Genomic DNA, 12987 nt, shown 5'->3' with positions numbered 1-12987 from the left:
TCTACCCACTTAAAATATTCCCATCTGCGTCAATCATTGAGAAAAGATTAATCATTGTTTCAGGCGAACTCTGTGTTTCTATAAAAAGGCAAGGAGGAAAATATGTTATGAATCCAACAAAAACTTATCACAACTATTAAACAGAAATATTCTTGAGTGCAAAGGTTGATTGGATACAAGAAAACTTGTGCAGGATATTGATGTAACTACGTAAACAAAAACCCGCCTCTGCTCGTTTTAATTTAAAGTTTTATTTAACTCAAAAGGAAGAACAAAACAAAGGTTAAATCATTCAGTACATAGTATATTCATAGAATAACTACACATCATCATGATTAACAGATAAAAGATACAAACAGAAACAAATGGAGAATAAAGAAAATTCAGTGAGTAATATTGCACTTCGTTTCTAAAATGTTTCAGACCCCTTCACCTAAGTTTTCTTCTTCTTCATTTTTTATTTTTTTTAATCTCTGAACATTTCAGTTCCTGCCTTTATTACTAGGTCAGGAGTTTAGCTTAGTTTTGACACTGGACTATTTCTGAAGCCCAAGCAAATGGACTATGGTACTGACCAAACCTGAAAGCTTATTCTATACCGCAGTTTCCCTAAGATAAAAACAACAACAACAAAAAAAAGACCTGCAAACTGCATTTAGACAAGTTTACAACCGAGGAATTGTTTAGTCTACAACCCTATGTCTGCTAAGTGTTTCTCAGGGAGGGTGGAGTGTGGGAGGTGGGGGACACTGATCAACAGCTGCCACCCACAAACTGGGATGAGGGGTAAGAAATAAAATGGTTGTGAAAAAAAACAAACAAAAAAAACAAAAACAAAGAATGCCCACGAAAAATGGAAAAAAAGAAAGATAATATTCACCATTTATCATCATAGACAAGGTTTCATTCTTTATCAAACTTACTTAAAAAAAAAAAACTGACCTTTTTTTTTTCTCTTCCCTTTTTCATCTTTTTGAATAAACATCGAAAGGTCAAAGAACATACAGGCGTGGACAAACACAGATGAGAACATTGGTTAGAGCAGACGGCGAATGAAACGAGGAACCGTGTTACGGTCTTTTTCTGCAACAAGGCCACTAAGATAAGATCACTTTATGAACATTCTGCAGTTTGTCCGTCACTGTCAGAAGCCATTTGCTTTAGTTGCCAGAAGGATTTTGATAAAAGAGATCACACGCGAGCTAGTGTTAACTACGTTTCAAAGACAGAAAAGAATAAATGTAAACTTAAGTTTCTAACATTAAAACATAGTGAATAATGCTTTAATATCCTAAGCAGCACTGCCTTACTGAAAGCCCGTTTATTACATTGCTAGTACCTATGCGTTTTCAACCAGACCTTCACCACTGAATGCTTATTTGTTTTTTTTTGTTAGAAAAAGAAAAGTGCTGCTTTTTGTCTTTTATGACCATGTCAAACCTCTATTGCAAGTGGTCTATTATATTAAATGAGTTAGAAAACCAATGTATTACTCATTTTTCCTACTACTACTTGTTCTGACCAGCCTGTATAGAGGTTTAGCACAGTCTCCGGTTTTACATTTGTGCTGAGTTTGCTTCTTCAGCACAGAGGCAGACATTCCTCTAACTTCATGTTCCCCTTTTTTGTACTTATATATTATCATTAGCATTGTGGTTTCACTGGTCTGCCAAAAAGTCTGTTGGTTGGGATGCAGTAAGTAAGTGCAGCAGGACAAAAAGGGAATGTGATTCTTCTCAAAAGTTATCTTGCTTGTCTGCAAGACTATTCTCTCATTTTGGTAGTTAAAAAAAAATATATAAATTTAACAGTGCAATAAAAAAAATCCACTTTTTAAAACCACTTGGCAAGTGAAAAAGACAAAAACAAAACAAAAAACACACACACCTGAGACAGTGCTTTTAGGGCAGTAATGCCAGTCTGATATAGTCTGGCACAAGGACTGGAGGGGCTGCAGGCGTTTAGGGTTGATTCTCTCTAAAATACACACTTATCTTTCGGCTACGTTTTGAGTGACAAAAGCAGGACCGCAACCCCACTAGTCCAAATCCAGAGCAACCTTGGAACCAAAAACCCAGAAAAAGCTATTAGCAGTTCAAGATACAGAGATAGAATAACAGAAACTACGCAACACAAAAGGAAGGAAGCTAGACGGGAGTTCAAACTACGGAGGCAACGCCTTACTTAACAGCTTCCACCTACACTTATAACAAAAAAATAAAAAAAACGTAGATAACTTATTAGTCGCCATGTACTGAAAAACGGAAAAATCGTTAACTGCTCAACATAAATTCAGTGCATTTCGTTCTTTTCAGTCTTTTTTTGTTTTCAAAAGTCAAACATTTTGCAGATGATAGTTTCAACTGTTAAGCCTGCAGTCTGCTCTTTCCGGTCTGGTCTTTTCCAAAACTGAAAGCAAACTATTAGTGATTTATGTAAAAAAAAAAAAATAATAAAATAAAATTATTAAACAGAGCCACCCAACTCAAGTAAAGAACAAATATGTGCAAAACAAAAATCCCCCACGAGGCAAAAGGAATTAGTCTTTGCTCTGTTTTGAACCACTGCTGCAAACCTTAACTCATACAGACTATAATTGTTAGAACAGTTACTTTCCTTCAATCATCCCCTGTTTTTAAAGTGATTCTGCTGAAGTCTGGACATGGTTAGTTTCCCCCTTTGTGTAAGGAGCCACATCCTCAATGTGCCACAAATACAGAAGAGTTGAGGCTGAAGAGGAGCTTGGCAGGCTGAGCCTTGGTGATTCCTTCTCTTCCAACTTCCTCACCAGGGCTCCACTGCTAGCCTCCACACAGGCTGAATATTCCTCAGGAAGATAGTGAAACCCCAAAGCGGAGAAGTCTTTTTCTCTTTCTGAGGAAACGGCGGAACGCGTCGCCCCGTCCAGCTCGACGTTGGGCAAGTCTTTTGTAGGTCAGATCTCACGGCTTTTTCCAGATCTCAACAGCATTGTGTCAACGTTGTCATCTGAGAAAATGTTCAAAGTTCAGCCTTTCAAGGCGGTTCCTTTAGGTACCCTCACTCACTCGGGGTAAGTTTCAAGAAACGCTCAGCGTGATGGACAGGCATCGAGCCTGCGCTCCTCTGCACAGCCAGAGTGATCTGGGTTAGGATCAATCTGGTGTGGAGAAACATAAAGAGGAAAAACAGGCGATTATTTAAGAGAACGGATCATTTCTGAAATACAAGTGATCAAATGATATTTTTTTTTTTTGTTTTGTTTTTTTGCTGCTTACCTCAGAGTACAGAGGAGGGGGTTGGAAGCGGAACTCGTGAATATAGGCCAAAAGAGGACCCTGCAGATCCTCTCGGACCGCTGGGGCATCCAGGCGGCCTTGCCTCTGCTCTTCTGTCACAATTTCTGCATAGCTCGGAGGAGCTGTGAGTAAAGTTTTAAAATGAAATCCTGATTTATCTACAGCAGAAACGTACATTTCAATCACAACATCAAGTGAATCTACCTTCAGGCCTCTCTGGTAGACCCATGCTCAGCCAGGTCATGCTGCACTGGCTGCTGACGCTGGAGGTGCGGGAGCCAAACGGATGGAGAGGAATGGTTCCGATGACCAGGGGTAAGTTCAGGGACAGGTTTATTGCCCCCGGTATGTCCACATAGACCTGAACACAACAGCAGTTTAAAGATCAATCAGAAGTAAAGCAAACTAATCAGTTCTGTGTTTTGCAATGGAGGTAATTAGCTTGACATTACATTTTAGATATGCGTGTCAGTGTCTAGCAATCGTTTGCTTAGGCTGGAATGATAATGAGATTAGGCACCCAGAGGGCAGGTGTTGCTCCCAGGCTTCTGGGCTAATGCTCTTAGTGCCATGTGGAGGGTACAGTCCAAGCTCTGGCAGTCTAAGCCGAGCCAGGACAAACAGTGTCTACTAGGAAATATTGATGCTATACTGATAGCAGTTCTGAAAATAGGTGGTGATGATAATAACATTATGCAAGCAGAGACCCTTGTGTTTGCATGACTGTCATTTCTGGACATTTGAACCGAATGCCTGGAAAGTGCAAGAGAGCGCTCCACACAGCGCAGGCCGGCACTCACCATGAGAGAGTACTCCACTCGGATGATGCTGCAGTCCAGGATGGAGGGCGAAACAGGAGGAATCTTCAGCATCTTGCCGTTCCAGGTCTCCGTTTTGCCAGACGACAGGGACTCTCCCCGCAGGTTGGCGACCAGTTGCTTGACCTCCTTCATCTTCCCTTTGGCATAGAAGGTCTGGGTCTGGTAGATAGCCGCCTTTGGCACCACCATGCGAGACGAGCAATTCTCGATCTCTGCGAAGATTTGAATTGACTCTCCTGTGTGATTAAAAGAAAAAAAAGACATTAACTGGTGTCTTTCCATTCACAAAAGCAGCAAACGGATTTGTACGTATGCATGATGCAAGAACAAAAACAAAACTGTGGTTTTGCCAACATCTTATTCTCACCTGGGGTGTATCCCTTCCTTTCAATTTTGGCACTTAGGGAAATAGGACCTGAGGTGCAGAACCAACAGCAAAGTGTCTTGTCTGCAGTGCCAGCCTGTGGTGACTGAACAAGAAAGAGCAGAAAATCATTTAAAAATTCCTTCTGCTTGTCAAAAACAAAATTCTATGGGTAATTTCAGAAGAGCTTACCAGCAATAAAGGAGTGTTGATGTCAATGTGCTCAAAGACTGTAAATTCCTTCTTGGTCTTCAATGGCAGCAACCATGGCCTGTGGAGCTCAGCCTTCACCCAGTAGCGCACACTGCCATGCTTTCCTTCGAAAGAGGTAGCCAGAGGTCTGCAGGAGAGACGCAGAGAGGAGAGAAAAGGTTGAGACGAACACCAAAAATCAAACGTTCGTCCAAGTACGGTGAAAAATGAACACATGGTCTGTCGGTTCCACGTTGTACCAGACCACTTACGTCTGTGGAAGCTCGAGGCTGAATGCGTACTCATGCCTTCCTGCATGGATGGTAGTGAGTCCTTCCTCCGAGTTGTCATCGTCTGAAAAACAAGGAGGACAATATTCCAAACACATGTATACCATACCTGGACAAAATGCTCTACGAAGGCATCTGAAAAATCATATCAAGAAGGAAAACGAAAAAAACAAAAACAAAAAAAAAAAAACAGGGTGGGGGAGACAAAAAGAGAATAAACGTGTTTTACAATTAAATCTGTCTGGAAAAAAATTATTGTATTGAGAGACAAACAGCAGAAAAATGTTAAAAAAGGGAGATTAAAGAAGTTGAACGATTAGAAAGAGGGTTGATTATGTATGAATAAAAAACAAAATACCCCAGATAATTTACATGGTTTCTAAATATTTTTTAATCTGAAAGACCCATACTTTTGCCAGCTCGGTTTTCTAGTTTGCTTTGCAATTTTTATACATTCTGAATGTTTGAATATTAAACATCTAAGTTTTAACAATTTTTGTAGTCGTTTGATTCGTGTTTTATAAGTCACGAAACTGCGTGAGTGGTGACTTTCAATTTTTGAGTGCCAGAATTAAAGTGTGACCTAGAAAAGTATAAGATTGATTCCTTCAATAGAAACTTAAAGCCAACTTGAATGCTTCCAAAACAATGCCAAAATCTTTCAAAAGCTGTTTGCCAAAGACGACTAAGGCCACCTGGGCAGAATTTGGTGAGGTCATGACAAAAATACTACAAATCTTTAAGGAATAGTTATGGTAAACTTTTAAAAAAATGTAGATATTTTGGGAACTTATTCAGTAGAAACACTTATATTATCCTGCATTATTACTTTAAGTGTAAATATTTGGGAAAAAAATTAAAATACGTAATTGATGGGTCATTCAAATTTAAGAGGGTTTGTAATCAATTATATTAAGGATGTGATTTGAGTGCCAATCAAAGTAAAAACCCATCTATAGAAATGTTAATTCTACCTCTTAGGAAATAGCACAAAGTACTGAAGCTAAAATATTGTTTTCCATACTTGCTTGTAGGCAAAGCAACGCATCATCGTCACATAACAGAAACAGAAAGTTTCGGATTTTTACTCCATAAAAAGGTGAAAAGGGATTCGCTAAGCTTGTGAAAACGAAAACTTAATGCAATTTTTAGTGAGAGGATAGTTTTGCTAAGCTGTCTCTGCCAGCTCAGCACACCCTCCCCCCTAGCAGCAGCAGCAGAGTGGTAAACAAGTGCGGATCTGTCACTCACACGGCAGCCTCCAACAGGAGGAGACCGGCCTAAACCGGTGCGAGCAGCTTCTCAGCGGCAGCGCAGGGCTCTTTCACTGCGCGGCGCCGCAGGCTCCGGCACCGCAGACTACAACCCGCAACTATTACCCGTTTCTAACAATTAACCACTTTATTGTACACGGAACACCGTCACAATGCGTGTAATTATTATTATTATTTAGCTTAATTCCATTTATTTTCTTGTCTAAAGCCACTCTGGAGCACTGAGGATATTTACATTAGCTACCGAGATGAAAACAACGCCACAGTTTCGTTGAATGAGGGCAACACAAGTTTCTTACACATAAAATGCTAAAAGACTCAATTGAAAAGGGTTCCGCAGTGATATTCTGCAGGTGTTTTCCGTATTTAAAAAAGTTGCTGAGTGGTCTGTCACTCTGCAAAACCATGATGTCATTGACTACACGTAAGAGCATCTCCACCAATCACAAGCGAGCAAAGGAGGGGATGCGCCGTGGCTCCGCCCACTCTCAATCCAGTTTTCTGAACAGGATTGAACCGCTTTGAACAATAGGGGAAACTTCGAGGTTGTTTCCCGATAACATTTCTTAACAAAAACTTAACATTCGTCATGTTAAGTCTCCAATGTGCTCTACTGTGGCGGAACATTTCGTTTATTTACATTTTACGCAAGAAGTACGTTAAAAACAAAGATAGACGCTATAGAGATGCTGTCATTCATTCTGACACCTTGACTACAAACAAGCAAGGAAGGAAGGGGAGATTGTCAAAAAGTAAAAGACTCAAATATGTCTAACTGTAGACGATAGAGGCCACACAATTACTCGGTTATTTAGTTAATTTTATAGTCATTTGCCATGACCCCCGGGAAGCATCACTGATTCTACCAAACTTTGCGACAAATACGAATAGAAACTTACCTCTCTCATGCCCAATTAAGATGTCTTTGTGATTTAGGTACTCCACTTCTTCTGTGTAGTTCTGAGTGTAGGCAGTGTTGGATCCAGCATTTCTCGACTCGGTCCAGCGAACTTTTGCGAAACCCTTCGCGTGGATTTTGAGAGACTTGACGCGGATTTCTCCGGTGACTTCGATGATCACCCTCCCTGAGACGCAGTCCCCGCTGGAGAACACGGGGACGTTGCTGTCATTGAAACAGTCGTAGCTTACGACGAAGCTCTTCACCTTTCCTAGCACCATGGCGGAGAGGAGACCTTGAGCTCTGAAGCAGAAGTCTATGAAAAAAATGATCTCATAAGGATAAAAAAAGAGGGTAAGGGGGATGCAGATTGTGGACACTGATCAGTATCCCTGCCCTGCAAAAAGCAGCAGGCACGATCAGTGGCTTCTTTTTGAGCAGTTCATTGAGCTATGTGAGGGCTGATTAACAGCAGTGGATGCTGTTATCATCTGCCTATCCTGTTGATGGTCTCCAGTCACAGACAAGGAAAACCCCGAAGCTCCGCTCACTTTAAGCGACAAGGCTGGGTGAAAAACAACCATGTGCGCATGCGCCGGGCGCTGCTGCCCTCCCACCTCCTGCCTTCTGGAACAAGGCAGACAGCAGAGGAGTGTGGCCCGGCTCACATTCAGTAAACAGGTTTACGCTTGGTAAAAACACGTCGCAGTGAGGGTGAGGCTTTTCAAATCAGCTGCAACATTAGATATGTATTCCTAAATAAACGATGGTTTAAACGTGCTTATTTTGCAACTAAGCAACAACAACAACAACAAAAAAATCAAAGTGTAATGTGTAATCCTTTCTCTGTGTTGGGATGTGGTGACATTCTGCTCCCTCTTAGTGCACATAATGCAGCACAGTGCTTTATATGATTCAATGAAAGCCATATAAGGTCAGGGTTTTGTCATGTAATGACAGTCACAATATTGTAAAACCATATAAGGACGGGATGCCTATACATCATCTGATAAAGCTGTCGTTTGGATAAGCTTCAAGATCGCTTTTACTCCTGCTTCTCGGTGTCTGCGTAAGACTGCAGCTTCCAGGGTTTAACACAACGTTTCTTTTACTATCTCTACAGCTGAGCATTGTCACATCAACAGTGCTGCATTTTGCATGATGCCTGCATTAAAGGCCATGCAAAATGGCTGGAAACGGAACATATCCACGAAGAGACTGCAGGATACAGTGTTCTCAAGGGTTTTAAAATATCTGATATGTTCCCTTATGTTAATTATGAAATGATCTTTGCAAAGATGAGCACTGCTCCTTTTGTGTTGAGCTCTCTTTTTCCAGAAAAACAACTCGTAAGACTCAAAGCGCCACCCCGTGGCCATCAGTGTTGCTAGCATGAGCTGCAGAACCACCTGTTGAATGCCGCAGAAACCAAGGCCTTTGCTTCTCCTCAAACAAATTATGGTGTCATGTGGAGATTATAATTTCTTATTAATAACATTGTTAAAACAGATATTTATTCAAAGTTAGTTATTACAAACTAACTTTGAACGATCCTCCTTTCCCATTCTTTAATATACTCATACATAAAAAAAAAGGATAATATTGTACAATTTTAACCAAGGTCTTTAGGCAGGTCTTAATCTAAGGTAAAGATGCTGAATTCTCCGCCACAAAACGTTGTATTTTCTTTAATAGAATAAAGGTTTCATACATTTCATAATATAAAGTTGTGCATATATTTTTTTCTGTTCAGAGCAGGACAGTGCAGCTGAAGTTTAATCAACTCAATTACTTTAGATTTCACAATAAAGATAAAAAAAAAAAAAAACCCATCTCACAGTCCTTGAAAGTAAGCGTGATCACTCTTAAATTGATCACAAGTCAGGAGTTTTGAATCACATGTCTTCTTCAGCATCATTACTCAACTACAAATTTGGTAATTTACCATAACTAGATATTAAGTTGCTTACAATCATGCTAACAGTAGCAATTTCACTAATACAACAAAATATACAAAAATAGTTGTGATGGCTGCAGAATTTGCTCAGCAATATTGTGGTACATAGATAAATGCTGCCCTCTAGAGTTTTCATTTGCCATGTTAAAAAGTTTGTTTGAACCGTGTTTAGTTTGTAATTTGTAAGAGCTCTTTTTATTTTTAAAACATTAAAGGTGGTAAATATTGCATAGTTGTGTTATTTTTGTTTTACTTTCCCTTGTTTATCTAATCCTCCAAGCCTATTACATTCAAGTGCCGTTGCTGGAAAGTTAACGTTAAGAAAACTCTTATTTTGAAAACTCCACCCGGATATGAATCCCTTCGGTGAAAATCTCGACAGGGAAAAAGGTTTTATTTTTGCGCCGATTAATTTAATTACTTTTTGACAAATGCTTTATTTGACCTAAGAAAATGCATTATTTTGAAGGATATTAATAAAAGGGATAAAATGTTTTTGTTGGCTTTTATTTTCTTCCTCCGAGGCTGTGGTGAAAGCAGCCAGAACGTTACCAGACCGAACATTGTTATGGTGATGAGTGACGCATTTGTAAGTATGATTTGTTTATTACAAGTTTGATGTTTTGCGTTGTGAACAGTGATATTCTGTATTTTAGGCTGCATTACATCACCCTCATTTTTTTATTTATTTATTTATTTTTATTTTATATTAAAACTTGGTACTTATGTGTTTGTGTGTGTGTTTGTTTCAGGATGGTCGACTATCGTTTGAACCAGGCAGCAAAGTTGTGCGGCTCCCGTATATAAATTATCTCCGGGAGCTGGGCTCTGTTTTCCTCAATACTTACACAAACTCGCCCATCTGCTGCCCTTCAAGAGCAGGTACATTTAGTTATAAATAATAATAATACGTTTCCATGATATTCAAACGAAGAGATATCTGATTGATTTCCTCATCCTTTTCTGCAGCAATGTGGAGTGGTCAGTATGTTCACCTCAGTCAGTCTTGGAACAACTACAAGTGCTTAGATGCAAACTCAACCACGTGGATGGATTTGCTGGAGAGGAACGGATATCGTACGAAGATGCTGGGAAAGCTGGATTACACCTCAGGGAGTCACTCAGTCAGGTGGGTAAGACACAATGATAGGCTTTTCTGACAGACCTGATTGTGTCGTTACCCATAAGTGTCGTTACCCATAATTTTTTTTTTTTTTTCCCATGCGCTGCAGTAATCGAGTCGAGGCTTGGACTCGAGATGTCCAGTTCCTTCTTCGCCAGGAAGGCCGACCTGTTGCCCAACTTATTGGCAACATGTCAACCAGAAGAATTATGGAAAAAGACTGGAAGAACACAGATAAAGCTGCTCAGTGGATCCGCCAAACAGCTGCCATTTCAAAAGAACCTTTTGCTCTTTATCTCGGCCTCAACCTGCCTCATCCCTATAGAACTGAATCTCTGGGTCCTACAGCTGGAGGATCCACGTTCCGTAGCTCGCCATACTGGCTCACAAAGGCATTCTCTTTTTATCGTTATTCTTTATTTATCAGTATTGTTTTACACCTTGATTACTTTGCACCACTTCACTGAATAACTTTTGTTTTCCGTGTTCACAGGTGTCTTCTGAGCTTGTCTCGGTTCCTAAATGGTTGCCTATAGCTGCCATGCATCCTGTTGACTACTACTCCACCTTCACCAAAAACTGCAGCAGCAACTTCACTGAGGAGGAAATCAAAAACATTCGGACCTTCTACTACGCCATGTGTGCGGAAGCAGATGCCATGCTGGGTTAGTTGAGAGAAAGAGTTTGGAAGAAACTGGAGTAAGATTATTGACACATTAAAGCGTGGTAAGGACTACAGGGCACATAAAAAAAAAAGAAAAAGAAAACTTGATTCCAACAGAAATGAAGACAAGAGTATTCCTATTTATTCATGAAAGCATTGACAAGTACATATCAAGTGCATCTCTTTTTTTTGTCAGTTGTTTCAGACTGTGAAACTCACATATTACAGTGATTCATTACACAAACAGTGAAATATGTCAACACTGCAGAAAATGAAAACCAACAAACCATTGTCTAAATGTATTTAACTTACTTAAAAGTCAAATTGTGGAAACATCTGGTTTCACACCCTAATCAGCTAATTCTAAGAAGAGCCTCTAAATGGTCTTCAAAGGTCAGTCAGTAGGTCTTGCAGATGTCCGTTGACGCCCTCCACAAGGAGAGAACGTCACAAAAGAACATTTCTTAAGAAGCTGGTTGTTCCCAGAGGTCTTTATCCAGCCTTGTTCATTGAAAGTTAAGTGGAAGAAAAAAGTGTTGTAGGAAAAGGTGCAGCAGCAACAACAGAGGGATTGTGGCATCGTGGCCTGCAAAGGGGAAAATATATTTATTGTTTTAAAAGAACATTTTAATTTATTGTCTTTTCCACAGTACAGATATTGTGAAACATGCTCCAGACATCTGATTCTGATCACCACTCTTCAGGTCAGGTGATTTCAGCTCTGAGGGAGAAAGGCCTGCTGGCCAACACTGTTTTGATATTCACAGCCGACCATGGAGAGCTAGCCATGGAGCATCGGCAGTTCTATAAGATGTCAATGTTCGAAGGCAGTTCTCGTGTCCCCCTCCTCCTCATGGGTCCTGGGCTAAAGTCTGGGCTGCAGGTCCACCAGCTTGTGTCCTTGGTTGATCTCTATCCCACTGTGCTTGGTAGGAAAGGAGAAAAACCTGTTTTAAGTTTCGGCAATAGCAGACGTACATCTTCAGCGTTTGAACTCTTTGCTTGCTTTACAGAGATTGCTGGTATCTCAGCTGTGGGGAATTTAAGTGGCCACTCTGTCCTGCCATTGATATCCACATCCAGAAATGTGTCCAAGAACGAACACCCAGAGTGGGTATTGAGTGAATATCATGGATGCAATGCCAATGCCTCTACATATATGCTTAGAGTTGGACATTGGAAATACATTGCCTATGCAGACGGAATCAGTGTCCCCCCGCAACTTTTCAGTGAGTTTTTTTAGCCATGCAAACTATTTCACTTACTTCTCATAAATACCTTTAGAGAAACTCACAACGATGGCCGGTTTTGAATGCCCCTTCTGTATCCTTTCTTTTGCAGATGTCACAGTGGACAAGGATGAGCTGCACAATGTGGTTCTCAGATTCCTAGACGTTCAGGCTCAGCTGGACAAACTGTTGCGCAGCATTGTAGATTATCCAAAAGTCTCTTTGGCTGTCCATCTCTACAATAAAAACCAGTTTGCTGCGTGGCGGGATAGTTTGGGGAGAAACTATACGGAGGTCATTGCTAACCTCAGGTGGCACATGGACTGGCAAAAGGACATCCTGGCCAATGAAAAAGCCGTTGATACATGGCTTCATGGCTCTTCAAGGACATTTTTTAACTAAAGCGATGGCAAATGTTTTTAAGCTGCAAAATTACTTTAACCTTTTGTTTTATGTGTCATTTGCACCAGTTGGGCAGGTCAGTAAAGGCTTTTTCTATTGTATTTCTAACTATGATCTACATATGTATAGAGATTGGTGTCAGGCAATCGTATCTTTTATTTTACTCTAATGTTCTGCCTCTTTGTTGTTTAAAATCACCTATAAAATGTGCTGACCTGGTTGTAAAATTAAAAGCATTAAGATAAACAAAAATCAGGAGGTGTGGAAGGCACTTCACTTACTGCTATTTTATAAACAAAGTGAGGTGTATTGAAGTCAAGTAAAGCAAATTATGTGGTATGGTCAATTGAATTGTTGGGGTTTGAGTAAATAAAACTAAGGATGACAAATGCAGAACATGCTACCAATAAAATTGGGTTGTTTAAAATGCTGCTGCTGTGGTGACTGGTGGGTGACAAACTCATCTTAACGTGGGGCCACCCAAAACTGTTTATG

General features: G+C 40.2%; 2 protein-coding genes across 3 annotated transcripts; one reads left to right on the top strand and one right to left on the bottom strand.

The window, feature by feature from the left end:
* Window positions 1-235: 235 nt before the first annotated feature.
* Window positions 236-7652, bottom strand: arrdc3a (arrestin domain containing 3a). The gene is made up of 8 exons (XM_044109418.1): window positions 7119-7652; window positions 4928-5009; window positions 4656-4803; window positions 4467-4569; window positions 4079-4335; window positions 3483-3639; window positions 3258-3400; window positions 236-3139 (listed from the first exon to the last, which is right to left on the bottom strand). Exons 1-8 carry the CDS (start codon window positions 7396-7398, stop codon window positions 3071-3073), a joined length of 1239 nt encoding a protein of 412 aa, XP_043965353.1. The 5' UTR covers window positions 7399-7652; the 3' UTR covers window positions 236-3070.
* A 1656-nt stretch (window positions 7653-9308) lies between these two features.
* Window positions 9309-12921, top strand: arsk (arylsulfatase family, member K). 2 transcript variants are annotated; one of them, XM_044109404.1, is made up of 9 exons: window positions 9309-9464; window positions 9599-9663; window positions 9827-9956; window positions 10044-10203; window positions 10307-10589; window positions 10691-10862; window positions 11629-11790; window positions 11875-12090; window positions 12203-12921. In XM_044109404.1, the coding sequence occupies exons 1-9, from the start codon at window positions 9428-9430 to the stop codon at window positions 12490-12492; spliced, it is 1515 nt and encodes a 504-aa protein (XP_043965339.1). In that variant the 5' UTR covers window positions 9309-9427; the 3' UTR covers window positions 12493-12921. The 2 variants fall into 2 exon arrangements, with proteins under 2 accessions (XP_043965339.1, XP_043965331.1); XM_044109396.1 differs by having other exon boundaries at window positions 9313-9464; window positions 11566-11790.
* The last annotated feature ends 66 nt before the right edge of the window (window positions 12922-12987 follow it).

The sequence above is a fragment of the Gambusia affinis genome, linkage group LG03 (genome assembly GCF_019740435.1).
Source record: "Gambusia affinis linkage group LG03, SWU_Gaff_1.0, whole genome shotgun sequence".
Classification (NCBI taxonomy): Eukaryota; Metazoa; Chordata; class Actinopteri; order Cyprinodontiformes; family Poeciliidae; genus Gambusia; species Gambusia affinis.
Note: the sequence above shows the minus strand (reverse complement) of the source record. Positions and strands in the feature narration are given on the sequence as shown.

What these genes read in the sequence shown, in the direction of transcription:
- arsk (XM_044109396.1), top strand. Translation starts at nt 9,428, where the DNA reads ATGAATCCCTTCGGTGAAAATCTCGACAGGGAAAAAG. An exon ending in AAATCTCGACAGGGAAAAAG is followed by an intron (nt 9,465 to 9,598) that starts GTTTTATTTTTG and finishes TCTTCCTCCGAG; the next exon opens with GCTGTGGTGAAAGCAGCCAG. An exon ending in GGAAGCAGATGCCATGCTGG is followed by an intron (nt 10,863 to 11,565) that starts GTTAGTTGAGAG and finishes ACCACTCTTCAG; the next exon opens with GTCAGGTGATTTCAGCTCTG.
- arrdc3a (XM_044109418.1), bottom strand. Translation starts at nt 7,398, where the DNA reads ATGGTGCTAGGAAAGGTGAAGAGCTTCGTCGTAAGCTACGACTGTTTC. An exon ending in AAGGAAGGGATACACCCCAG is followed by an intron (nt 4,336 to 4,466) that starts GTGAGAATAAGA and finishes TTAATCACACAG; the next exon opens with GAGAGTCAATTCAAATCTTC. An exon ending in CCCCTCCTCTGTACTCTGAG is followed by an intron (nt 3,140 to 3,257) that starts GTAAGCAGCAAA and finishes TCTCCACACCAG; the next exon opens with ATTGATCCTAACCCAGATCA.